The 26,657-nt window shown below is 42.9% G+C and overlaps 1 protein-coding gene across 3 annotated transcripts in view; it reads right to left on the reverse strand.

Moving 5' to 3' along the window:
- EDAR (ectodysplasin A receptor) overlaps positions 1-26,657 on the reverse strand; it is a 77,017-nt gene that overhangs the window by 12,708 nt on the left and 37,652 nt on the right. For 2 of the 3 annotated variants that reach the window (XM_081858210.1, XM_081858209.1), the window contains exons 2-5: positions 7,269-7,337; positions 6,541-6,663; positions 4,338-4,519; positions 2,056-2,141 (exon numbers count right to left, since the gene is read on the reverse strand). In XM_081858210.1, coding sequence (XP_081714336.1) covers positions 2,056-2,141; positions 4,338-4,519; positions 6,541-6,663; positions 7,269-7,319 — 442 coding nt within the window. In that variant the 5' untranslated portion in view covers positions 7,320-7,337. Of the gene's footprint in view, positions 1-2,055; positions 2,142-4,337; positions 4,520-6,540; positions 6,664-7,268; positions 7,338-7,566; positions 7,680-26,657 lie in introns of all 3 variants that reach the window. The other variant, XM_081858211.1, reaches the window with a different exon arrangement.

The raw sequence follows: 26,657 nt of genomic DNA on the forward strand, positions 1-26,657 counted from the left end.
TTTACAGTATTTATAGAGCTTTAATTCTGGATTATTTGCAGGTATTGTTATGTAAGAATGAGCATTCACTGAAGTGCTGAGGAATTTTCATGAAGATTTTAAAAAAGAAAATTCACAAATTGCTGCAGAAATGCGGAGAACTGAATTAAAGATTGGAAAAATGAGAATCAAAGTTTACAGTTCTTTCTACCCAAATCCTAAACTTTGCTGGGGTGGGCAGGCATGGCATAGTGTGATTGGTGTGACTTTCTGGATTGTGGTTTAGGTATTGTTAAGAATTTGAATTTTTTATTGTAACTGAAAACCTTAGTTCTGATTTTTCTTAAAAAAAAAGCCAACAGAACATCCGTGTGACTCAGGAAACAAGCTGCATGATCGCATTTTCTAATGAAGCTTTCCCCCACCCCCCTTTTATTCTTGCCCTAAATAAAAGAGAGAACCTTTTAAAACAAACTCCTTCTACAACATGCCGGCTTTCAGAGGAGTAAATAACAAGAAACAAACCCAAGTGTAAGCTCCCTTTCTCACCATTCTCAGCTATGAATGTTCAAGTATCATTTACATCCCAGACCACTTAGCTAGGTTGGGCAGCTGTGACTCACACATTTTCTAAAAAGATTTATGCAGGGGAACTCAAGGACAAATCGCCACACATGGAAATTCCTGCATTTTGGCGTCAAAATGCTGATGACTGAAATTCAAGGACACAAATGTGGGTTGTGTGCTTTTAACCACCTGTATGTAATACAACAGGAATGTTGTGAAGAAACCTACAAGCAGTGCGACAGCGGAAGGTCTGTCGGCCTTTCCATTAAACGCCATTGCTATTTGGGAAATCATAATTTGGCCTTTTAAAAGTTTTTTGTCCCCCCCCCCCCCCAGTGTATCATGTTCTATTTACCACAGTCCCTTCCTTTAGATCCACATGCCAAAAAGTAAATAGGATTATTCTTTTAAAAGGCTTTAAAATGCTTTGTGCATTTTAGCTGCCACGCTAGAAGATAACCCCGTGTCAGCCTTTCATGTTGGGAAAGCGACAAACTGAAATATGTAGAATGGTTTGGATCCATTAAGTAAGTTCTTCTTCCTTAAGGACTGCCAATGTGAATAGTGAATAGAGGACCAGCATTCAAATCCTTGCTCAGCCGTGAAGCTCACTGGGTGACCCTGGGCCAGTGACTGCCTCTCAACCTAGTCTACCTCACAGGGTTGTTGTTGGGATAAAACAGGGCATGGGAGAACCACGTTCACCATCTTGAGCTCCTTGGAGGAACAGTGAGATATAATAAATTGAAAAAGCTATATGGATTGCCAGTATTAAGCCTCGGGAAGCCTGTTTTGTGAAGAAGGAGGAAGAAGGATGAACAGCTCTGTGGATGTGGTCTTGCTTATACAAGGCCCCATGGAAGCTGGTGTCAAGCTGGTGTTTGAGGTTGTATCAAAAGTGGTGCTTAGTAAAGCACTAGGATTTCTGCTTGCACCTTGGGAATTTACTTCCCGCCATGCCCCCCTAAATCTGGAGCATATTTTGGGAAGGTTTGCACCGGGAGAAGGGGGGGGGGAAGAAGGCGGAAATCCTTGTGCTGATGCTGATGGGAAACTGCTAGTTGAATACCGCCCTTGGTTTTATGCATCTGCTTGTCTTGCTACTGGCGTCTTTTGCACTGCAGCTATTGGTTTTTGTAGTAGCAAAATGAAAAACCGCCATGCGAAAACTCTAGGTCAGTCTTTCCCCATGGGACCTGCCAGATGTTGCTGTACTCCAACTCCCATCGGTCGCAGCCAGCATGGCCAACGGTCAAGGTTTATAGGAGTTGTAGTCTGGAAACATCTGGAGGGAACCAGATTCAGGAAGGCGTCCCTAAGTTATTCTGAAAAGAAAACCATGATGGAGATTCACATGCCCTCCTCCATTCTGTGCTGCTGAAGTGTGCCTCCTTTTGAAGGCAGGCTCAATTTGTCAATTGGCATATTGCTCAGGATAACTTCAGGCGGCGTTTTGAGGTTTCTTAAGTCCGAATACAACTAAATAGAAATCAGAGTGGCAATACTTACACTCTTTTGTGTTGGGAGGTGCCAGGGAGCAAGAGTAGCAAACCATCCCATAGATATTCCGCGGCCTGTTTTCTAGCATGTAGTAACTGCAATGAAAGGACAAGGCAATGAAAGGACAAGGCAGGAAAAAACCCCACACACCACACAGCAGAACTGGGTGGGTAGCCTTCAGATATGCTTGAGAAGTAAATCACTTTCTTTGCAAGGTGAAATCACTGACTTTAATTTTTTTGTGTTACTCGTTTAATGGCATTATCCACTTTTTATCCTGCTTGACTAGAAACAGTCTCTCCTCCGCTGCCCTCATAAAGGCAATTAAATCAAGCATTCAAGTACATGACATGAGGTGGTATCACTGCCTAAATCAACAGACGTTTGTCCACTGCGTTTGCAATGCAGCTCAAGACATGTCTCTGAAATGAGACCCTCTGTACTCTGGATAATCCCCACCTCCCACCCCAAGAAGTGATGTTCTAGACAAGCACCAGCTGCCTTGATTTTGCTGGCATGCTGAGTATTCAGCTCCAGGCTAATCCTCCTGGGCAGGGAGATGGGGACTGAGAGAGAAAGCAACTTATGCAAAACCTACTAATCAACATCAGGTTTAGAAGGCAAGCAGGGCGAGAACGTGAAGCTGTTTATCATGGCCTGTGTGCTTTCTGACATATAGGAATGCACTTGCGTAAACCATGAGCAGAAACCTCTACAAGGCTCTAAAGACTCAGCTATACAGCTGCAAATAAAACGTTTTAAGTGTGTTGTAAGTGCAATATACAGTGTGGCACTAGATGGCGGCAGTGAGCCTTATAGAAAATTCGATGCTTATTTTCAGAACGTGTGTAGATTCCACCTTGATCAGAAGTTTCCCAGATTTAGGTCTCCAGCTGTTCTTTTGGACTACAACTCCCATCATCCCTAGCAAGCAGGATCAGTGGACGGGGATGATAGGAATTGTAGCCCAAAAACAGCTGGAGACCCTAGTTTGGGGAACCCTGCTTTAGATGTGAGGAAGCACTAGACCCGAACCTCTTGTACATTTGCAAATGGCAATATAAATGCATCCAAATTGTAATTAGTAATTATTTTGACTTAAAAAAAACCAGGAGCACATGTTTTTAATCTGCGTTTTGGGATGTGCTGAAGTTTAGTCATGTAGCCACATGCAGAAGGCGCCCGGGTTCAATCCAGCTCCAGCAGGGATTTAAAAAAGACTCTTCCCTGAAACCTTGGAGAACCACTGAAAGTCTATATAGACAGTGCTGGGATAGATGAACCGATGGTCTGGCTTCGTAGAAGGCAGCTCCCTATGTTCCATGTGACCCTGTTGTCACTTTGAAAAAACAGCACATCTGAACATGGAGGCATCTGAAGGCATGGAGCTCCCAGCCTTCTACGAAGCCAGACCAGGTGAGAATGGACTCTGAGCACATTCAGCCAGATATGTGGTCAGGAATCCTATGCATCATGTTAGGGGTGAAAAACCTGTGGCCCGCCAGATGTTCTTGGATTTCAACACTCAACACCCCTGACCATTGGTTATACTGGCTAACAACTCCCAGCACCCTTAAGAAACTATAGTCCCATATATATATATATATATATATATATATATATATATAGGGATGAGCCATGAATGTTAAAGTACTTTAAGTATAAAAATAATAAAAAGTGACTTTAAAATCAATATTGCTTCGTTGAACCGAATACTTTATTAATAAAAAGTAGTGATTTGCTTTTACTGGGGAAAGAAAAATAAATTTAACTGATCTGGTGTGTTATTTAATGTCACTATAAAGATCTAGTGATGCAATCAGCTTTTCCATATAAAATGATAAAGGATCATATTCTGACCATGTTGATTTTTCATTTTATCAGAGCGATACTTCAGTCTCCTTTAGGGTAACCAAGAAACACTGGTTTCGTTTTGTTTGTTTTTAAAATTCCAATGATTTGGTGGTCTAAAGTTCACAGTTACATTGACATCCTTATATGGGCAAGCTTCCTCCCCTTTTAACATTTAAAAAAAAAAAATCTTCCTCCTAGTTCTTATTACAAGGCACTTGTTTTATATTTCATTTGCTCTAATAGCATCTGTTACTTTCCTTGATTTAAAACATGCTTTTTCAAGTGCTTGTATTATTTACATAGAGTTAATTATCGTGCGCTTAAATGGATGCAGAAAGTAGTGTGGCCAGCGGCAGGAATGCAACAAATATGCTTATGTCGCTCAGCATAACTGGAGTTTTTGTTAAGAGACCAAAGGCTCATAATTAAATCCTTACCCAGGGAGGCAAGGCCCACATTCTGCATCATTCTCTTGATCTCCGGGTGTCATAACTGTTGCCCGAAAGAATCCCTCGCAGTCCTTGTGCCTTCTACATATCTGGTACCCGCCTTTAGAAAACTTCTCCAATGGACAAGGAACGCAGCCGTAACCATCGTCTCTGGTGCCGTAGCCACACGTCTGTGGGGGGAGTTAACAGAGTCTCTGAATTGAAAGAGCCACTTTCAAGAAAATAAAAGAGAACATTAACAGCCCATTAACACTGTTTCCTACCGTGTCTGAGGCCAAAGTTGGTGGCCCAGGGACCTTTCTGCTCTGTTGTTGTCCTAACTCAGTTGTGAATAAAGGGATTTTTGCAGCCACATTGAGATGTTCTTTGCAGCAGCATGTGAAGCTACTTTGAGTAAGCTTTGTCACAGCAGTGGTGCCCGGTGCCCATTTGGTAGGTCAGAAGGCAGATAGGCCACAGATGAGTGGAGCCAGAGCCAAGGACGGGCAGGACCAACGACAAACATCCCAACTCATTCTCGTTTAGCCCCTCTTTCCTGACAAGTTCGACAAAGGCAATGTTGAGAGTAAAGAGGAGGAGGCTGGCAACCAGGGCTATCTCCTGGGCTGCTTGGAAGAAAGAAGGCAGGCATGTGGGGCTGACTGAGTAGACTGAGGGTGATGGGGCAGAGCATGGGCAAGCAACTGGAAGACCAGTCTCAACGTTTTCCCAGCCATCCTCAAGCATAGCCCCTGATTCTCTTGCGATGACCCCCCGCCCAGTCCCTTCCATGGAGTCTTTATAGGTGTCCCATCACAGTCTGAAGCCAGGTGTCTGGTGGGGATCTAGGTCTTTCTCTGACATAGTACCAGGCAGTGGAACCCCCTCCCTGGGGAAGCGTCTCTATTCTTGTTTATCCCCAATGCCGCCCATGACTTAACGACGGCAGAGCTGATTGCTTTTAACTTTGATGTTCTACATCTCACTGATTTTCTTTTATTTTCTAAATAATGTTGTTCACGTTTGCATGCAGGGTTGTTTTTTGTTTTTTGTTTTGTAGATTTGCAAAAGGAACAACAATTAAATTGAAAAATACGTTTATTGCCTCTTGGTGTTTTCTCTAAAACAAAGCCATTTTATTTTCTTGTTTGAAATTTGTAGTTTAGCTGTTGTGAGCTGCCTTTTGCGGGTGGGTCTTTTCCTTTTCCTTTCCTTTTCCCCATAGGTGTCATAGAAATGAACATGGCACAACACCCCAGCAACTTTCACTCAAAGGTGTCTTTCTCTGTGTTGCACTAGCCACTGAGAGTCTCTGCCAAAGTCCTTAGGGGCTATGGCTCTCTCTACTGCCTCCTCTCATTCACGAGCCAAAACCCTGATCAAAGGAGGTAGGGAGGATGAGATACATAAAGCACAGGACTCTGGCAGGACCTCTGTGGCTGGTGAGAGCCAGTGTGGTGTTGTGGTTAAGAGCGGTAGAGTCATAATATGGGGAACCGGGTTCGCTTCCCCGCTCCTCTACATGCAGCTGCTGGGTGACCTTGAGTCACACTTCTTTGAAGTCTCTCAGCCCCACTCACCTCACAGAGGTGATTGTTATCTGCTTCGAGACTCCTTAGGGTTGTGATAAAGCGGGATATTAAATCCAAACTCTTCTTCTTCTACAGGGAGGCCTTAAAGAGCCCCTCAGCTGGGGCAGGAGAGGGCAGAGCCAATGTTGTGTAGCCCTTCTCCGTTTGAAATATGGTCCCCATTAAAAAGCAAATGTTGACGAGGACAACAGAACACAGGCCAAATAAAATTTCTTGATTCAGTGTAATTATCTGAAAGTGCCTTGGAGAGAGATTGTTTCTGCCCTGCTGGCCTGTGCCAGACTGCTTTAACATTCCTCCTGGAAGCATGGTGGCTGTTTCCTTCGCAACAGCCATGTGGTGACCATTTTCCTGACAGCAGGGGGAATTTAGAATAATGAGCATGGAGCATGAGAAATAACAGCACTTGCAGGACTGTGTGGTGTCTTGGACTGTGACTATATTCAGCAGTACCGATCTCCTTTCGGTAGTATTGAAAAGGAAGGAAGGCTGAGCAGTTATTAAATACAACAACACTGGACTTCCAGAAGTGTGTAAGGACCACTATGGATAACACAGTGCAGTGCAGATGTTCCTACGGCCACCTCTAGGATAAGATTGCAAGTATGTGAAGAACTCACCATATAAGGTTCTTCTCCTGGCTCACATTGCGGACAATCGTGGCACATTCCGGTAGTCTGGTTGTAGTACTCATTTTCACCACAGTTGGAATATTCGGCATTAGCAGAATAAACAAGTGACGCCTGTCACCAAAGGATGAATACTGGTTAATTCCATTGCCCAGTTTCCCAGTTGTCAATGCATCACATTTGCCTAAAAACAATACTATCAGAGGGTGAACCACTCTGACTTTTAATCTCTCTGTTATTGCCATGTCTTGTCACTCTCTAGCGATGGACAACTCTGTCCATTTTGGTTTCTCGTTTTTCCAGTCTTCATTTCTCCAATTTCCACATCACTTTGCATTTTTTTAAAAAACAAAACAAAACAGCACACTGCATAAAATTGTGCATTTGTGTTCGCTTTTCGCTTAATGATCTTCATCTCTGTATGAAATTTTGACTAATGGCTGCATGTTTGCAGTTTTTCCTAATACAAGGTATTCTTGTTGCTGATATCCTTGAGATGCAACAGTTTTAAGAAAGTGGTTGGATTTCATATTATATTTCAAAATATTTTCTTGGGCAGAAATCCTGATGATGTCGATAAGGACTTCATCTGAAGCAACTGTGCAGGTATTAAATAATGTTTGCTCAGGTTAACAATATTAAACTTATGCTTATTGTTAACTTTCTAGGGTTTATAACTATAGCGACTTTTCTGAAACATATGTCCTTGAAATACCTACCATGATAAAAGGAAACATTTGACTCCATTTACATTCTCCCATGTGCAGCATATTATCCTGATAAATTACCTGAAAAAGAAAAATCAGTTGTTAATTGCAAGAAAAACATTTAATGGTGCAATCCCTATTCATGTTTAGTCTGAACTAAGTTCCACCCTCCAGTTGCTGTAGTTAGGACTGTAGCTTCAACTTTAGAAGTAATATAATATATAACTTAGTCCCAAGTACGTTGACATAATGCTGCAATCCTAAACACAATTACCTGGGAATAAGTCCCACTGAACTCAATAGGACTTACTTCTGAGTAGGTCCTTCTTATTAGGCCCTGATAAACTCTGTTCCTCCTTTGTTCTAAAAGTGGGTTGTTCAACTAGTTTAGTTCAGTAGAGTTCTTAACCAATCACTGATTACCTGATGAGCGAGAAGAAAAAGTGAAGGGGAATCAACAAAATGTTGGTGTTTATACCAGCTAGACATGCATCAGATCAGATGGAGAAATGCTCTTCATAAAACTTATTTTGAAAGTCTCTCATTTTGTGGGTGGGAGTATGCGTGTGGAAGAATTTAGTGCATTAAATTTGGTTTAAAATAATGGTTTCTGGAGGCATGAATTAATCAAGCCTATATCAATTTGTAAAAATGTTGTTTGCAAGGAGAAGGAAATGGATGAAGTGATACTGCTGCTAATTAATTCTGTCTATGCATATGAATAATTATCAGTACAGAGGATGGTTGCCTAATTTTCTGTATTTAATAGACGAGCAAGCCCAGCATTACTGATGAAATTATCCTGTAAGTAGTGCATTCCTGTTCCCTGGAAATTATTTCACTACTGTTATAATTTTTTCCTTCCCTTCCCCCCTTTTTATTGCAAATTAGTGCTATGTCAGCATAAACTAAAAATTAGATGAGACCAGTAATTAAAGCCATCCTCCATTCCTACAGGAAACAGGATCTAATTCATTACAGGGTTCATTGAACCCAAGGCTATGCTGAACAGGAAGCAATAAGAGGCAGAGGAAGCTGCTCTTTCTAGAGAAGGAAACTTCTAATTAAAGGCACAGTAGCCCTGAGCAGTCTCGGTAGTTACTTGGTTGCCCTTGCTGACTGTCCACGGCATTTTAATTGTTTTTAAAGGGGGAGGGGAACCACTTCGGATCAGATCTGAAAAACGACAGGAGACAGAAAACAACACGCTGGCAATAATGTAGTCTGGGTTCTCCATTAAAAAGTGAGCATAAAATTATGTTAAAATATTGTTAATTGCTCACTATTGTAGAAGAAGTTGAATGCACAGCCTGATATTTCATTCTGCCTCCCGCCCTGCCTCCCTGCCCCTTTTCTACTAGAAATAAAGATGGCTTTCTATGTATCTTGCTTTTGGAGGTCTTGCCCAAGATTCCCTGTTCCCAGGGTATAAAGTTTTGATTTCCAGAAAGACAAAATGTTCATCTCGAAAAGCCAGGTTTTGGAATCATGCTCAGCTTATTCAGCGCTGTCTGCCCCAAGTCTGATCTGAAGAGCGTGGGGATTGGTTCCAGGAAAATGAGTGCAGCCTTAGCATCTTAATATTAGGTTTCCATGTCTAGTTGGTGGCCTTATTCTTATATGTTCCTTCTTGTCCTTTTCAAGCCTTTTTTTTTTTTTTTTTTTGGGAGGGGGCTTTGTTATTACATATGTAAAACATTTTGGGAAATCCTTAAGTCTCCCATATTAAAATTTAAAAAGTTGGCATCTAAGAATCTCACCTAAGGCACAACAGAAAATTGATAAGATTCATTAATCTTTTCTCTCTCTCTCTTGATAATGTATTGGGAGAGGAAAGAGTTAAAAATCCTGCTCTGAAGTAGGATAGCGGGGAGGTGGGGGGAGCCCAGCATTAATGCTGCTGCTGCTGCTACAACATGGTATATGCTGCAGGGATTGAACAAATTAAATATCTCTGAAGTTTTGAGGTGTGGCTGCGGCAGTGTGGTCTTCGCAGAAAACATTAACTACCTTTCTAGAAATTCGTTTCAAAAGCCCGTGTCAAATTAAGAGCTTTCCCTAAATCTCAAGGCAACTGTGGCTGCATATGTGCTAAAAAAATCTCTTTTTTTAATCACATACCCGTATCTTACATTTAAATTCGACATAGTTGAAGCAGTGATTATAACTCTTAACCAGCAAGCAGTGAACTCGCTTTGAATATTCCTTCCAGCAAGTAGACTAGCTGAGACAAGTTACTGGATGGGATGGGGACTGGGAAGGGATCTCTCATTCTCTCTCTCTCTCTCTCTCTCTCTCTCTCTCTCTCTCTCTCTCATTGCTTTAGAACACAATCCAAGCAACGTGGGGCACTTTTTAAAAGTCCTATTGATTTCCACAGGAGAGAGTGAACTGTGTGCTGAACTTTCTCATTAAATCGATGTGGTTTGAGCTGTGCAACTTTGGGTTGCGCAGCAAAAAACCAACAACAAACCTACCTACATGCAGGCATTAGAGAAAACAATATAATTACTATTTTCTTCTCTTTCTTCCCCATACACACATTTGGAGGACAGAACCATATATCTATCATTGTGGAAGGAAAAAGGCCCCCTGCCTTAGGTGAACAGTTAGTGTGTTTAGATTGGCCAAACATTCCAGCTACCTGTGCATCATTGCATTGGATGGAATCCAAGAGCACACTCCTCCCTGTGCTGTATTTATCTGTTCCCTAACTCTGGCACAGGTGTGGAGAGCTGGCACATAAATAATGTTATGGTTGCTTCTGCAACTGTCACTGCAGACCTGTTGGCCCTGCTCCAGCAAAAAGTAGCCGCGCTTGTCTGACTGAAAAGCAAGCAAGTTAGCGATGGGTAACCTAAATTCTATGGGGACATCAGCATGTCCGCTGTGCTCTGGGTAGGAGCTGCTGTGTTCACTGTGTCTCAGCTTTAATAAAAAGTTTGTTGAGCCTGAAATAGCCTTCCCTCTCTCTGGAGCCGCATTCAAAACTCCCATTGTTCTAGGCACGTTTTGTGACAGGGAATTTCATTAATGTTTCTGAGCTCTGGGAGCAGTACCGCGCCTAAGATTTCAGATTAAAACTGCCATTGCTGGAACGAAAGGAAGACCTTTTTCTGCCTCCTCACTTCCAGCCACTCTCTGAGGATGGGAGAAGGGACCCTCATAAGAATATTAGGGAGGCGGGCAGGGGAAGTATGGCTTTGTTTTTTGCAGTCTTCATATGAGGACTAGACCATGTGAAAAATTAATATAAGACTTTAGCTGCAGTTCATTCATTTTCAGCTTTGTACTCTTGTTATAAAAAAGCACACCTAGGCATTCTGTTGCAGCGCCCATAACCTAAGTTTAATGTGCCATTTAGCTCCTAGCTTTCATATCTCAGTTTCTAACACTGTTCTGGAGTCACAGGAGATCAGGGTCAGCCCTACCATTGGGCAGAATGAAGCACCTGCCTCAGGTGACAGAATCTGTGGAATGGCAGCAACTGAGCACCCACCCACATGTGCCTCTGGCTATTCCCATTCTCATGAGCTGAGGCGGCAACATTTGCTTAGCTGCCTATCTTGCTTGTCATCGTCTTCCAATGTGTACCGCAGGAAAGTTGGGAAAGGCATAGTCAGCAGGCTGAGTGGCAGCTAGCTCAGATCCTGCTTTCCTGCAGGCATTTCTTGCATGTGTTGTTCAGCTCATTAGCTACAAACTCCGCCATCTGCTTGAGCAAGCAGGCACAAGGTGGAGTGGCAAGGAGCTAGAGGACATGAGACCTGCTCACTAGGCTAGCTTGGTGCTCATAAGATATGGTGGGCGATTGTGTCCCATTGCCTGATGACAAATCTAACACGGGTCAACAGTTTGATGCAGCAGCAAAAATGCTGATGCTCTTCTAGGCTGCATCAATATTTGTCCCGATCAAGGAAAGCCATAGTCCTGCTCCATTCTGCGTTAATCAGACCCGGAGTACTGTGTCCAGTTCTTGGTGCCATAATTTAAGACTTAGATATTGGCAAGCTGGAGCATGTGTGGAGGAGGGCAACCAGGATGATCAAGGATTTGGCAACAAAGCCTTATGGAGAGTGGTTGAGGGAGTTGGGTATGTTTAGTCTAGATAAGAGACAGAGAGGAGAGATGATAGCCATCTTCAAAGATTTAAAGGGGTGTCACATGGAAGATGGAGCAAACTTGTTTTCTCCTGCTCCAGAGACTAGGACTCAAACCAATGGCTTCAAGTTACAAGAAAGGATATTCCAACTAAACATCAGGAAGAACTTTCTGATAGTAAGACAATGGAGCGGACTCCCTCAGAAGGAGGTGGACTCTCCTTCCTTGGTGGTTTTTAAGCAGAGGTTGGATGGCCGTCTGTCATGTATGATCTAGTTGAGATTTTTGCATTCCGGGGGTCAGACTTCCAACTCAACAAGTCTATGATTCTCATCACTTTTCTGATCCTCAGGTGTTGCTGACCTACCGTCCCAAACTATGGCCATGCAGGCTTGGGTTGGTGTGGGTTGGAGGCCCATAAATTCGCTACATGTCTCATGTGCTGTCAGCAATGGACAAACCGTTCCCTCTGGTTTTCATTAATGTATCATTTACAGAGTGTGTTTCTTGGCCCAAGGTGTTAGTTTTACTCTTTATTTACTCTCACAGAACCTCTGTTATTTCCATTTTTCATTTGTAGGAACTGAGGCTGTTAAGTAGGTACGTTAAGGTACATGAAGTCCACATGAGAACGGCTTGGGTTTGGCACAGACTTCTGGTTAGGGAAGTGATACGGAGATTAATTAAAACAACAGCAAACTGTCTCTATTAAACAGCCTGCATATTAAAGGAGGATCACCCAGAACCCCGTTACACAACAATTTCTGCCCCCTTACCAAAGTCATTCCCTGCTTTCCATCTTTCCCTTCCATCCATCTCACTCCTCCTGACTGCTTTAGGAAACTCAGCCAGCTTTAGATTCCCCCTTAATCTAGGAATGGGGAACCCATGACTCCCCAGATGTTGTTGGACTTTAACTTCTATTAGCCCTAGCCAGCATGGCAAATAGCCTGGGGTGATGTGATGTAGTCTAACAACACAGGGTTTCTTCATCCCTACGTGATTGGTCTCACCTTTGACAACAACACTTCTTCCTAGGAGTGCTATGCACTGGGAAACCCTGTACAGAGTATCTTGCCTCGTTACAGGAACAGGTTAATTGTTCCACCGCCCCCAGATTTCTTCTATTCCTCCCTTGGTAAGTTTGTTCTAAGGTAGAAGCTAGTTTATTATGCTATCGGGTGAACTGACCAAAGGTGTTTATGGACAAAGCTTGATGTGCCAAAACATGTCACGGAAAGAAGGAGGAAAAACAGTATCATGAGGTAAATTCTCCACTAGGGAGCAGATGACTGCCAAAAATTTCTAAGCTGAGTGATCATCAGATTCCAGACACAGAAGGTATACTCATCATATGTGTGGATCATGATTCTGGTGTCTATAACAGAAACATAGTTGTTTGTTTGTTTGTTTAAAAATGTAGACATCACATTTCTCTCTCTCTCTCTCTCTCTCTCTCTCTCTCTCTCTCTCTCCCTCCCCCCCCCCCCCCCAGTTTTGGCAAAAAAGATTTTGAATTAAAACAGCCTTAAGCTGCTTGCCAAGATTCTCACAATTCTGTGTTGTTTTATCACAAGGTAAGCATCAAAATGAGATTGTAATGTACATGTGTAGTGTAAAAAAATGGAGCCAGCAAAACACAGGGGGCCAATTTTCCTTATTCCATTCTTTGTGTTGAAACATTCGGCATCTTTCCTGCCTCAAATGAGCTGTCAGTCTAATCCCATATCCTGTTTTCAATGCAAGTCAGGTGATTCTGAAGAAGACCTTCATCAGAAGCAGATGTGGCAAAATAACCATAAAATGAGAAGAAGTGTTTATCAGTGCAGAAGAGGCTTTTCAAAATTAACCTTTTTCCTTCTAACCCCCCCCCCAAACAAATGTCTGTATTTTTCATGTGTGGTGACAATGGAATTGTTTCTCCTATGTCAATGTGGAATTTGAGGACCTTTACCTTCATCACTTAATTCCTTTGGGTGTCCTAATCTCTTCTCTGTTCTAATTTAGAGTTGAAGGTCAGACCCACAACATATGTTTAAAGAACATTTACAGCAAATAGCTCCCTCCAAAGAATCCTGAAAACTGTAGTTTAGAATAATAATAATTTATTATTTATACCCCGTCCATCTGGCCAAGTTTCCCCAGCCACTCTGGGTGGATCCCAACAGAATCAACGATAATAATAATAATAATAATAATAACAACAACAACAACAACAACAACAACAACAACAACAACAACAACAACAACAACAACAACAACAACATCAGACATTAAAAAGTTCCCTAAACAGGGCTGCCTTCAGATTTGGCTAAACCAGGTGAGGGTAGTTGACGGGTCTCAAGCCCTCAGTGAGTTAGAGACTTCCCTGCATGTGAAGACAGGCTCTGACAGATTGAGTGGATGAGACCAATAGTGGGTCCAACAGTCAAGAAGGCTTTTTCTGTCCATGCTGTATAAGGAAGTGAGGGACAGATGGGGCTTGTCAGCCTGGGAAGGTAGCCCATCTAGGAGAAGGAAAACTCGGAACCTAAATCTCTGCTGCCTTGTGGGATATCTTCAGGAGAAGAAAAGGCTAAGGAGTAGAGGTTGAGCCTGGGACCTTACAAATGCAAAGCAGGAACCTTACCATTGAGCTACAACTCTTCCTCCTACTGAAGAACACATTGTCTGATCATAATACATTCTTCGCTAGTCAAGGCTGTCATTTTGAGACATTTGCTTATCTAAAACCATCTCTAAATCGCTCGATATTTAAAGTTTAAAAACAATATTATAAAATTTAGTTCTTTCCTTCTCTCGTCCGCAGTTTCCTATAGTGCCCTCCCTTATTCCTTGCCCTTCTCGTTCTCTTTTCATCCTCCACCAGGAAATTCATTTTAAATGTGCCCTTTCTGCAAAATTATCACCAGATACGTATCCATACCTTGTGATTGCACTCATGGCTCCATTCCCACATAACAATATTTGCTTTGTTTCCAGTATGTTCTGGTGCCTTATTTTCCATTCAGATCAAAAGTGCAATATGAACAAAAGGGTTCATTCAGCTGTTCTGAGGCTGCACTGGCAGATTTTTGGAAAACCTGAGCTAGTTGCACATCAGGGGCGCACTGGGGAGGGGCCACTCAACCTGAACTCTCTGCATAGCACACATCGGATGCCTGTCTTCTACCCCAGTGTTAAGGCGAAGGTAAAGGGACCTTTACCAATAGGTCCAGTCATGACCGACTCTGGGGTTGCGCACTCATCTCACTCTATAGGCCGAGGGAGCCGGCGTTTGTCCGTAGACAGGTCATGTGCCAGCATGACTAAGCCGCTTCTGGCAAACCAGAGCAGCGCATGGAAACGCCGCTTACCTTCCCACCGGAGCGGTACCTATTTATCTACTTGCACTCTGATGTGCTTTCGAACTGTTAGGTTGGCAGGAGCAGGGACTGAACAATGGGAGCTCACCCCGTTGCGGGGATTCGAACCGCTGACCTTCTGATCGGCATGTCCTAGGCTCTGTGGTTTAACCCAGTGTTAGACCACAGCTTTTGGCTTCTAACTGGCATATAATCCTACTGTACCTAGAATATTTGTTTATTGCGGCTAAGATTGGGAGTTATTTGCTGATCTCTATTTTTTTTTGTTCCGCTGGCCTTTGTTGTATTTTATTATTTCTGCTCTTAGCAATCTTGAAGTGCATGAGGAAAGGTGGAATGAAGCGAATCAGCCTAAGCCTGCTGCACTGGAAATTGGTGCAATTATGGCATATGCATTTAAATTGTCAGGAAGCAGCACCGGTCCTGGGTGGTCCTGCATCACATTATGATTCCTCTTTTAAATTTCACACAGGGTGGTTTATCTTGTTGTAATGCCAATTGCTGACGCGTCTCATGAAAGGAACTTTTTTTTCCACGCTGCTTCTGGGATGTGTTTCGTATTGAAGCCGTACCCAGAGACCTTGATGAAGGGTGGGTGGTAATGCCATCCAGACCTAGAAGGCTATGCAAAGTACTACAAAGGACACAACATTTGAAACATTCAACAATACAGAATGGGAGCGGGAAAGAAAAGAATGTGTGTGTATAGCAGAGCTTGTATCTGTCTGGAAATTCCCCTTCCCTCTTGAAGCTTGATAGGGGGTTGGCTGAGGCTAAAGTGTTCCTTGAAGCCACAGGGAAAACACTGGAAGAGCTGGAGAGGATCAGATAAGGGCAACCGAAGTGATCAAGGGACTGGAGCAACTTTCCTATGAAGAAAGGTCCTTTCGGACTTTTTAGTTTAGAATAAACATCAGATTTTGCATGTCATGGAGAAAGCTGATAGGGAGAGGTTTTTCCACCCTCTTTCATAATACAAGAACTGCGGCTACCTAACCAACGTTGGAAGGCTTTAGAAAGACAAAGTATTTCTTCACACCGTGCATGGTTATGGAAATTGCTTTAAAAGAGTATTAGAAAAATGAATGGAGGACAAGGCTCTCCCTCCACCATTTGTGGCTGCATGCCTCTGAGCGCTCATTGCTAAGAGTCACAAGTGGATAGAGTGCTGTTGAGCTCAAGTCCTGCTTGCTGGCTTTCCATAGGAATTGAACAAAATGGGGGACTAGATGGACCACTGGCCCAGTCCAAAAGAACTCTCCTTATGTTCTTAGGAGGGCTGACAGGCAGTTTTCTGTAGCTTGGTTTTGGCTCAAGGTGGGGGAAGTCCCCATTTGCTAATCATTGTTTGTAGGAACAGGATAGGGCCAAGCTGTATCATCTGCATATGGGTGGCAACATGAGAATGGAGCCTTTTCTGCAGTGGCTCCCCGCTTGTGGAATGCTCTCCATCGCAAGGCTTGCCTGGTACTTTCATTACATATCTTTAGGCACCAGGCAAAAATATGCTAATTAAACAATCTATAGTCTTTAAATCTGGTGTGTGGTGTGGAGGTTATTGTTTTGTTTGTTGTTATGGTGTGCATTTTTGTGCTTTTATATTGTTAATTGCCCTGTGACCTTTGAATGAAAGACGGTATAGAAATTTAATTAACAATGATATCTAAGAATGTGAATTTATTTAAAGACAATTATGATAAATGTTGGACAGAAGTAAAGAAAGATATAGAAATATGGTCAAATTTGAAACTTTCCTTGTTAGGTCGAATTGCTGTTATTAAGATGAATGTATTGCCTAGAATGCTATTTTTGTTTCAGACATTACAGGTTGTGGACAGAATGGACTGTTTCAAGAAGTGGCAGAAAGATATATCTAAATTTGTCTGGCAGGGCAAAAAGCCCAGAATAAAATTTAAGATACTAACTGATGCAAAAGACAGAGGGGGGTTTGCCCTGCCGGACTTAAGACTTTACTATGAATCGGCAGCTTTCTGCTGGTTGAAAGACTGGCTACTTCTTGAGAATACGGACATTTTGGACTTGGAAGGGTTTGACAATAGATTCGGTTGGCATGCATATATATGGTATGACAAGGTAAAAATTCATAAAGGATTCAAAAACCATATTGTCAGGAAAGCATTATACAATGTTTGGATTCGATATAAGGATTTGTTGGAAAATAAAACTCCTAGGTGGCTGTCACCATTGGAGGCTAAAGAGGTGAAAAAACTTAATATGGAATCTAAATGGCCAAGATATGGTGAAATTTTAGAGCAAGTGAGTGGAAAAATTAAATTATAGAGTTTTGAGAAATTGAAGTTTAAAGTAAGAGATTGGCTTCATTACCATCAAATAATGGAGGTGTTTAAACAAGACAGGAAAATTGGCTTCCAGATGGAGAGATCAAAACTAGAAACAGAACTGTTAGAACCCAATACTAAGAATCTATCAAGAATGTATAACCTGCTGCTGAAGTGGAATACACTAGATGAGACAGTTAAACCAGCTATGATTAAGTGGGCACAAGACATTGGTCATGACATTATGTTTGCTGACTGGGAACAGTTATGGACCACCGGTATAAGATTCACGGCATGTAATGCCTTAAGAGAAAATATTATGAAAATGATTTATAGGTGGTACATGACCCCAGTCAAGCTTGCAAAAATTTATCATTTGCCCAATAACAAATGTTGGAAATGTAATGCGACTGAAGGTACCTTCTACCACCTTTGGTGGACCTGCCCGAGGATTAAGGCCTTCTGGGAAATGATTTATAATGAAATTAAGAAAGTACTTAAATGTACTTTTAATAAGAAACCAGAGGGATTTCTCTGTGGCATGGTCGGCCAATTGGTGCCAAGGAGGGATAGGACGTTTTTTATGTACACTACCACAGCAGCAAGGATCCTTTTAGCGAAGTATTGGAAGACACAAGAACTACCCATGCTGGAAGAATGGCAGACGAAGGTGATCGACTACATGGGACTGGCGGAGATGACTGGCAGAATCCGTGACCAAGAAAAAGAGACGGTGGAAGAAGACTGGAAGAAATTTAAAGTATATCGTAAGAACTGTTGCACAATTTATGAGTGCTAAAATGTCAAGGGAAAGGAAAATATAGAATTACAGCTGTAATTGATTAAGGGAGAAACTAAAATAAGAAGATGTTATTAATTGATTGGTGCGAGGGGTTGCTGAAAAAAGGTTAAAACAGGGATGCAGAAAAGGGGAGGTAAGGGGAAGTCTGGGAAGTAAGGTTTATGAAAAAGAGGTTTTGAAATTATACATGTTTATATGTTTTTGTTTGTCTATGTGTGTGTGCTGTTTTGTTTTTAATTTGTGTTGGAAAATCAATAAAAAAAATTTAAAAAAGAAAGAACAATTTTGCTTGCAAAAATGTGTATGCTAGGCAAAATTGCATAGAAGAATGTGTAAAGGTAAAGGTAAAGGGACCCCTGACCATTAGGTCCAGTCGTGACCGACTCTGGGGTTGCGGCGCTCAACTCACTTTATTGGCCGAGGGAGCCGGCGTACAGCTTCCAGGTCATGTGGCTAGCATGACTAAACCGCTTCTGGCGAACCAGAGCAGTGCACGGAAACGCCGTTTACCTTCCCGCTGGAGTGGTACCTATTTATCTACTTGTACTTTGACATGCTTTCAAACTGCTAGGTTGGCAGGAGCAGGAACCGAGCAACAGGAGCTCACCCCGTCATGGGGATTCGAACCGCCGACCTTCTGATTAGCAAGTCCTAGGCTCTGTGGTTTAACCCACAGCGCCACCCACATCCCTAGACGAATGTGTACATCAGGATAAATGTGCACCAGAATGCTCACCCAAGTTTCTCAAATAGATACAGAAATATGGCAAATGAGTAACTGAAACTGACGCATTTGTCCATCTCTAATGACAGGTGCCTGGACCTCTGAAAATCTGCAGTCAGAAGAAGATGCTGAGGACAAGTGCGACTTGCTCCTTCATGCCCTGACCACAGTAAGTGTACAGAAGCTATTTTCTCCTTGTTATGGTTGTAGGAGCAGCAGGGTTTGCAGCAGAAGCAGAAGCAGGAAGAAGGAGTCTTAGGAAGGACTGTAGCATTTGCTCCCATTCCTGTGCCAACTCACAGGCCTGAGCAGGATCGCTAGGAATCTGAAGCCACACAGGCTGCAGGCAGAATTCATACAAGCCGTGAGCTTTGCAAGCGCTTGGCTGTGCTGAGAACGGTCACGTGCTCCTCCCAATTGCACAAGTCAGGCAATACCCTCTCCGCGAATGCAAGCTGCCTGTTGAACAGGTTGTAAATCAGCGCTGGCAAGCATTGGAAGAACAGACCAGAAGGAGAAAATCAACCATACACGTGGTAAACAAAAAACGTGGAGAGCAGACACACACCTGGGTGCTCATGTGCCATTAATAGCCGTAATAGTCATAACACTGGGCTCTTGAATGCCATCATTATGGATATAACCCTTAAGATCTAGTCCAAGGTCTGCTTCATTAATTCCTTCCAGATCCCCAGAACCTAATTCTTCCCAGATACGGCGAGTTGGGTCACAGATGGAACAGTGTCCACCAAATCAGTTTCTGCATTTGAAGCTATACAGAGCTGCATACATACTATAACTTTTAAACACATTTTTCCCCCCTCATAATTATTATTCCCAGCAACCCTTAACAAACCCCCCCAGAATTCCCAGAAGCCACTTCGCCATGCTGCTGTCCGCCAAAGAAAAGCTCAACAGCTTTGGACGATCGATCCAAAAAAGCTCTTGAAATATGGCAACCCTAGCTTTAAAGGTTTGCTGTGGATGCTGTCTTGCTGGCTAATATAAACTGAAATCCCCCATGTCGTTTGAATACTGTCTCTTTCGGCCCCCACCCATTGCCTTTAAGCGATACCTCAGTGTCACATAATACAGTCTCCGGCACTGAAGAAACACAACCACACTAAACAATGTTTGCAGGCTTAGTTGTGATAACCACATCTGCTAGTCAAGAAATAGAGGATAATTTGATAGCAAAAAAAAAAACATCCCTAAGTAGAGTTGATGTATTGGCACCAGGATCAATAGATTTTAAATTAGCTACAAAGCTGGAGGGAGTAATGGAGCATTGAAGGTTTATTCTTCTTAATATTGCGTTCTTGGGGGGGGGTACCCCCCTCCCAAGCCCCGGAGGAACTGTAGGAAGGTTTGATGTTCATCTGGAGGGTTGTCAAGATTGCAATAGCAATTTAATAGGCTGCCAACATGGGTGGTTGTTGCTTGAAGGCATTCCAGTGCGGTGATTTTCATATTATTATTATTTTTTTGGTCTGCAAACTAAAGATGTATGTCAATCAAATTTTGTGTAGAATAATTAAATAAAAAGTGGGAAACATAATGTCAGTACAACACATGTATAAGTTTTTAAAACCCAACATAGCTCTTTTTGCTAAATATTAAAACGCTTTACGTGTTGCAACTGGTGGATGTATTTACCGTAACGTAAATGGTAAGAATCTGGCTCATTAGCGAGATGGGTGTGTCTCTTAAACCTGAACATTAGCGAGGAGGAGTAAGACCACTGCTGCAAAAGAGCTAGCAGCCTCTTCTTCTGGTTCTCCTGGATCTACCATGCCTTTAGTGTGCAAGGAAGCACAATAGCCACCAAGCCCAGTTGGGTCCTGCCATTTTCCTATAATATATGGGGTAGGGAGCCAAAACCACTCGCATCCACAATGATCCATTCAAAACATCCTGTCTTTCTATAGAAGTTTTCTTTCTTTCTTTCTCCCAGTGGAGGTTTGTGTTGTGGGGAAAGTGAATAGCATTGGGTTTCAAACAGTGGCCTTTCCCAACCCTACCTGGAGACTGCAGCGATTGAACCACGGACATTTAGCATGCAAAGCAGATGCGCTATCATTGAGTTGCAGCCCTTCCTCACTAAAATGTGAGCAGTGCTTACTAAAGACATTTTGCTATCTAAAGCAAGGGGCAAGAACCTGCCTCTCCACTCCCCCCATTTCAGGTACAGTTAGTTCAACACTGACAACAGGACACTGTTGGGCTAGCTTGGGCAGGAGGGCAGGACAACCTAGCCCAAAATTTTGCTGCCTCTCCTCAAATACTAGCACTTGCTACATGAGGCAAGTGCATCAACACCATTGATTACCAGCCTTGACTAGATAAGGGGAAGACTGGCTTATGCTGTACATTAAATCTGCCACAACGCTGACGCTTCATTCAGATTTGGCAGCCGACATTCTGCACACAGGACTGTGGCCATTACAGCTAGTTTGGCCATCGGGGTTTGAAACGGGATATACTGGGGCAACATCCAGAAACACACACTAAAAACTACAGATGTGGGAGGAATCCATCAAACCTGAATTCCAAAGTGGACTGGTTTGCCCCAGCCACTCTGTGCAGCTTCCAACATATATAAAAATGTAATAAAATATCAAACTTTTTTTTTTTAAACCCCTTGCATATAAAGGGTTGCCTTCAGATGGCTTGGGGGTTGGACAACTCCATACCCTCCAACTTTTCTCTGATGAAAATAGGGACGTCCTGCTGCACCCTTCAAATTTTCTCTGTTGAAAACAGAGGGGTTTTTTTATTTATTTAATCATTTTTTCAATACAAACAGCAACCACAAAAAAAACATACAACTAAAACCACAATAACACTATTAACACAATTTAACAATTCAGATTTGAGTACTGATATACCTATAACTACACCTTTTTAACAATATTTCCCCATCTCTCCTCCCCCTACTTCCCTCCACTTTCCGCCTTGTCGCTTAAGTATTCCTTCCAGATTTCTTCATATTTATCCATTCTTAATTTGTGTCAATATGCAGTTCGTTCGTATGTAACTAGTCTGTCCATATTGTCAATCCATGTGCTCAATGGGATCTTTTTGCGGCTCTGTTGAAAACAGAGTTGTCCTAAGGAAAAGCAGGACAGAAACCGGGACGGCTTCTGTAAACCCAGGAGTGTTCCTGGAAAATAGGGACACTTTGAGGGTCTGGCATCTACTAAGAGCCTACCCCAGCAGGGGCCCCACTGACAAGAATCTCCTAAACCTGCTCCTCCTCTATAGCATTGCAACCTGCTCGCTTGCACACCCACCTCTGGTTTTGGCCCAAAGAACAGGGAGAGCGGTAGGTGCCACTTACTGCTTGCTCATTGGCTCTCTGCTTGGCAAGCAAGCAAGTGCTAGCAATGAGAAGAGGAGCAGTAGCTGGTGACAATGACAGTGAAGAGGTTGTCCCACTGAGGGAGTGGGGTGTCCACGGGCTCTCCAAAGCCTAGAGACGGCGATAGACTTTGTATTCCCCCTTTCCTTTCTTTCCACTACATTGTTAACTTGAAGCCCAAACTGCAGTGTTTGAGCTGGAAGAGCTTTTTGGTATGGTGTCGGCCTGGGTGACTTACTACATATGTAATGTTTATTTCATTCCGAATGCAAATCGTTTTTAAATAGCAGGTGCCACTGACAAACAGAGTGTCTGATAGTGAAAGTCCAGAAGGCCTTGGAAACCAGGGAAGAAAAGCGTTTATTTCATTTCTGTCGCTAATCATTTTTAAATAGCATATCCCACTGGCAAACACCAGGCAAACTTGCATTGCGGCACAAACCAATTTATCCAAATGACTTGAACATTCAAATAATGGAGGGGGGAAGCTGTGAAAATACATGCCATGACAATCCATTATAGACAGAGTTAGCCCTGACAACCTGAAATTTTGGAAAATAAAGTAGTGATGTATTTCAGTAGCAGCAGTCAATATATTTAATGTATCTTCTTTGTGTTTAGGCAAAAGCTTGAGGTTCTGAAGTATTTTTAAAGTAGCAGGGGTCTGTAAAATAAGTTTATACATTAATTTTGAAGCTGTCTTTTCCCACCCTTGGGTTAGTGGAACCAGTGTGGTGTAGTGGTTAAGAGCGGTAGTCTCGAAATCTGGGAAACTGGGTTTGCGTCTCCACTCCTCCACATGCAGCTGCTGGGTGACCTTGGGCTAGTCACACTTCTCTGAAGTCTCTCAGCCCCACTGAGAGGGGGAGGAAGGGAAAGGAGAATGTTAGTTAAGTTTGAGACTCCTTAAAGGGAGTGAAAGGCGGGATATCAAATCCAAACTCTTCTTAAGGAAGCTTCTATTTCTGCGTGCTTGGACACTGAACTAAGTTAGTCACAGCAGCAGATGGTATTTGATTGATCATAGAAGTGACTGAGATGTTCAAAAGTTATAAATAACCATGTGATGTCCTCTCATGAAGAAACCATCCTGAAAATTCGAGTTCAAGCATGAATCAAACAAGGAATAAATCTGAGTCTTTTCTGTCAGACCTGATATCCTGTTCTACTGGTTCATGGGGAAAAGTGTTATCAGTGCTTTCTCCACTCAAGAATCTCAGAGAATACAAAACTATCTGTGGATTTTGAGGACGTCTGTGTGAAGCCGAGTGACATCATTTTGCCATGGCTATGAGTTGGCAAACATTTCAGATACTGTTTACAGAAGAATAGATGCTAAGAAACCTGCAGGAATTATTGGGATTCAAAGTTAATCCTTTTATTAATGTCTTAATTTCAAAAGTAAGGATTACTGCTATTGAAACTCAAGATATAAATGTGTTGTCAGAAACTTCTTTAAAGCCATCCGGCTGTCTAATTTCTATGAAGAGACAGAAGGGTATTAATTGATTCAAAGTTCTTTCAGAATAATATTTCAGGAATTTTTGGAGGATGTTGCCAAGACACCTAGTGAAGTATGAAGTAAACTTGTAAATCTAAGTAACATTTAAGAGGGCCAATACCAGCAATTTCCAGAGAGGTAGGAGAGCTTGTCTGTTGTAGTAAAAAGTACAAAGAATATTCTGGCTATATTTCCTTCTGTGTGTTTGTGCAAGCATGTGAACAGAGAAGTGGGGTGCCAATTTCGGCAACACTCACTTTTGTTATGTTCACACCCTCTGCAGGCATGTGCCCCACAGAGGCTAGGTCAACGGTCAACTCCTTGGTCTGCAAAATGTTAGGCACCCCTGAGTTAAAACATACATTTCAGCTCTGTTAAAAAGCCAGAACAAATATAACAACAACCCAGCGGCCAATAAGCATTTCAAAACCAGAACACACACAATTTTTCCAGCTCAGGTCATAATTACCTGCTAGAGGCCATGTAAAATGATGGGTCATTTAGACTCTCTTAAAAATATTGAAGCTGGAGCCTGCCTGAGCTCACGCAGAATTAAAATGACCCTGCTTTGGGTGCCTGTTGGCCGAATAGCCATTGCAGGTGAGCACCCCGGCAGAGCCTTCAAGCTACAGCTTAAGGTACAAACAGGTTGATGCCAATGGAGGCCCCCTCAAAATTGCTTAGGACTACTGAAGCTCTATCACTAAATATTATTTGTGTTAAACCATTTAATTAGGTCACTTTCTTGCTATGTAAACAGTGAGGCGTTTTTGGCATTCATTTATTTTCAATCTTCTTGAGTTTGAAGAAATAATGATAGACCCAGGTTGGTTGGTTCCCTCATGCATATGTATCTTGGTGGTGGTTTAAATGAGAGAAAAATCTGCCACAACACAGCCACGGGCAGGACTTTTGCATCAGCTCAGCTGCAATGTTTTCCACTGGATCCAGTTCAAGCATTCAGCCAGGAGCCATCAAGTGTCGAGCAAACGTAAGCTTAAGCAATCATGATGGGCATGCATAAGAAAACCAGCCTCATAATACCCAGTCAAAAAACTCCAGGTAGTGCCAACGGCCATCTCCCATGACTCATGTGTCTACCTGTACAGAAACGCTTCCCAGAGTTTTGATACCTGAGGCAAAGTTCCCCCCACCCATCCATCCACCAGAATAATATTGGAGAGGTAACATGCAGAAAGATACATATATAGTATCTCAAACAACTCCCAGAACAAAGGATAGAGCAGTTAACATAGGAATTGCAGATATCCTCCCCTCCCCTTTGCTTTAATCACTTAGGAGTCAAGGGACAGTGGATTTTAGATCATTGTGATGTTTCCAAACAGAAGAAGTCCTTTGAAGAAGTCCTTCCTCCCTGTCCTGGAGGAACTAGGGCTGAGTGGGACCTCTCCATACCAAGGAGCACGGAGTACTTGATACATGCGCACTTCTTTCCAACATGCTTCAGTGTGTCTGATATATGATTTAGAAGAAGAGTTTGGATTTGATATCCCGCTTTATCACTACCCGAAGGAGTCTCAAAGCGGCTAACATTCTCCTTTCTCTTCCTCCCCCACAACAAACACTCTGAGGTGAGTGAGGCTGAGAGACTTCAAAGAAGTGTGACTGGCCCAAGGTCACCCAGCAGCTGCAGGTGGAGGAGCAGGGAAGCGAACCCGGTTCACCAGATTACGACTCTACCGCTCTTGACCACGACACCACACTGGCTCTCTAGAAACACTACTGTGGTACAACAGGCCCTGAGGCTTTTGAGCTTTAAGAAAACAGAAGTAAGACACACAGAAGTGTGTAGTATTTTAGCTACGTAAGCAATGGTCCTCAGCCTCCAAAATATAGGAAACGGTTTGCATTTCTGTGTTTAAACGTGCAAAACTTTCGCAAAACTGTTAGGTGATTTTCTTTGCACATTTCTAGCAACCAAACAGAACTTGTTGCCTAGTTATAACCAGCAAAATGCAAATCGAAAATATTAAGGTGCTTTCAAAGAGCCGAGGCAGCTGCTTACTGACGGTGGCTTCATGCAGATGCTCACATCTGGAGCAGGGATACGGCTTTCAATAGACACGATTCGTTTAATCAAAAACATTGTGTGCCTTGAGTTAACAACTATAAAATGGCCCCATTATAACAATTTGCAAGATAAGTGCATTATACGCCCCTCGGCGAGAATGATTCCAACAACAGCAACGTATATAGCCTCGTTGAGAAAAATGCATTTAATCTGTGCCTCATGAGCCATTAAAAACAAATTGCTAGCACTTTCCATGCCCAGTCCACGGTCTGAAGTAGAGGTCAGTATCCATAAATCCTGAAGGATGTGAAGGCTGGAAAGCAATAGGTGCATGACACTATCCCGTTTCCACATCCTTCAGGAATCACACCATGGATATGGAGTGGAGCCATGCCTTCAGGGACTGGGGATGCTGCTGACGCCTCCTGATTGCCCTCAGTTGAGATTAAACAGGTTTTTTTAGAGTTCAGTGTGAGCCTGGCCTTCCAATTTGGTTGTCCCTTTCCTGATGCTTGGCTGGAGAAGGCAATAGCACTTGGCGGAGGATTCCCATCAACCTGGAACTTACCCCAAAGGGCCTCTCGTTGGCTGCAAATGATGTCAATGCTTGCCAGGGGTCGTGGTGCATATGGACAGGCCCCACGATCCCCAATGGGGAGAGACTCTTTGTGCGCCATTTGCTGCCAAGGAGAGGGCCTCTCCTGTGTTAATGGGAACCACCTGCCACCCCTCCCCCTCCCACAAGGTGAGGCCCTTCTTTCCTTGCTGTATTGAATTTATTATATGTTGTCCTTCCTCCCAAAGGAGCCCACACAAAGAACAAGGGATAAAACCAATACTTTTCTTTTTCAGCCAAAACTCGCCGGAACTCAGTTCTGGCACCTCTCAAGTGGTTGCCATTGCCATTACATGAGAACAAGGGAGGCGTACACCAGTGTGGTATAGTGGTTAAGAGCGGTAGACTCCTAATCTGGGGAACCGGGTTCGCATCTCCGCTCCTCCACATGCAGCTGCTGGGTGACCTTGGGCTAGTCACACTTCTCTGAAGTCTCTCAGCCTCACTCACCTCACAGAGTGTTTGTTGTGGGGGAGGAAGGGAGTTAGCCGCTTTGAGACTCCTTAAAGGGAGTGAAAGGCGGGATATCAAATCCAAGTAGTAATGGAATGGTTGCTGTTCACTTTGGGAACAACATTCCAGTGAGGGCAAAAGCTCAC

Source organism: Podarcis erhardii (genome assembly GCF_964252035.2).
Source record: "Podarcis erhardii genome assembly, chromosome: 4".
Classification (NCBI taxonomy): Eukaryota; Metazoa; Chordata; class Lepidosauria; order Squamata; family Lacertidae; genus Podarcis; species Podarcis erhardii.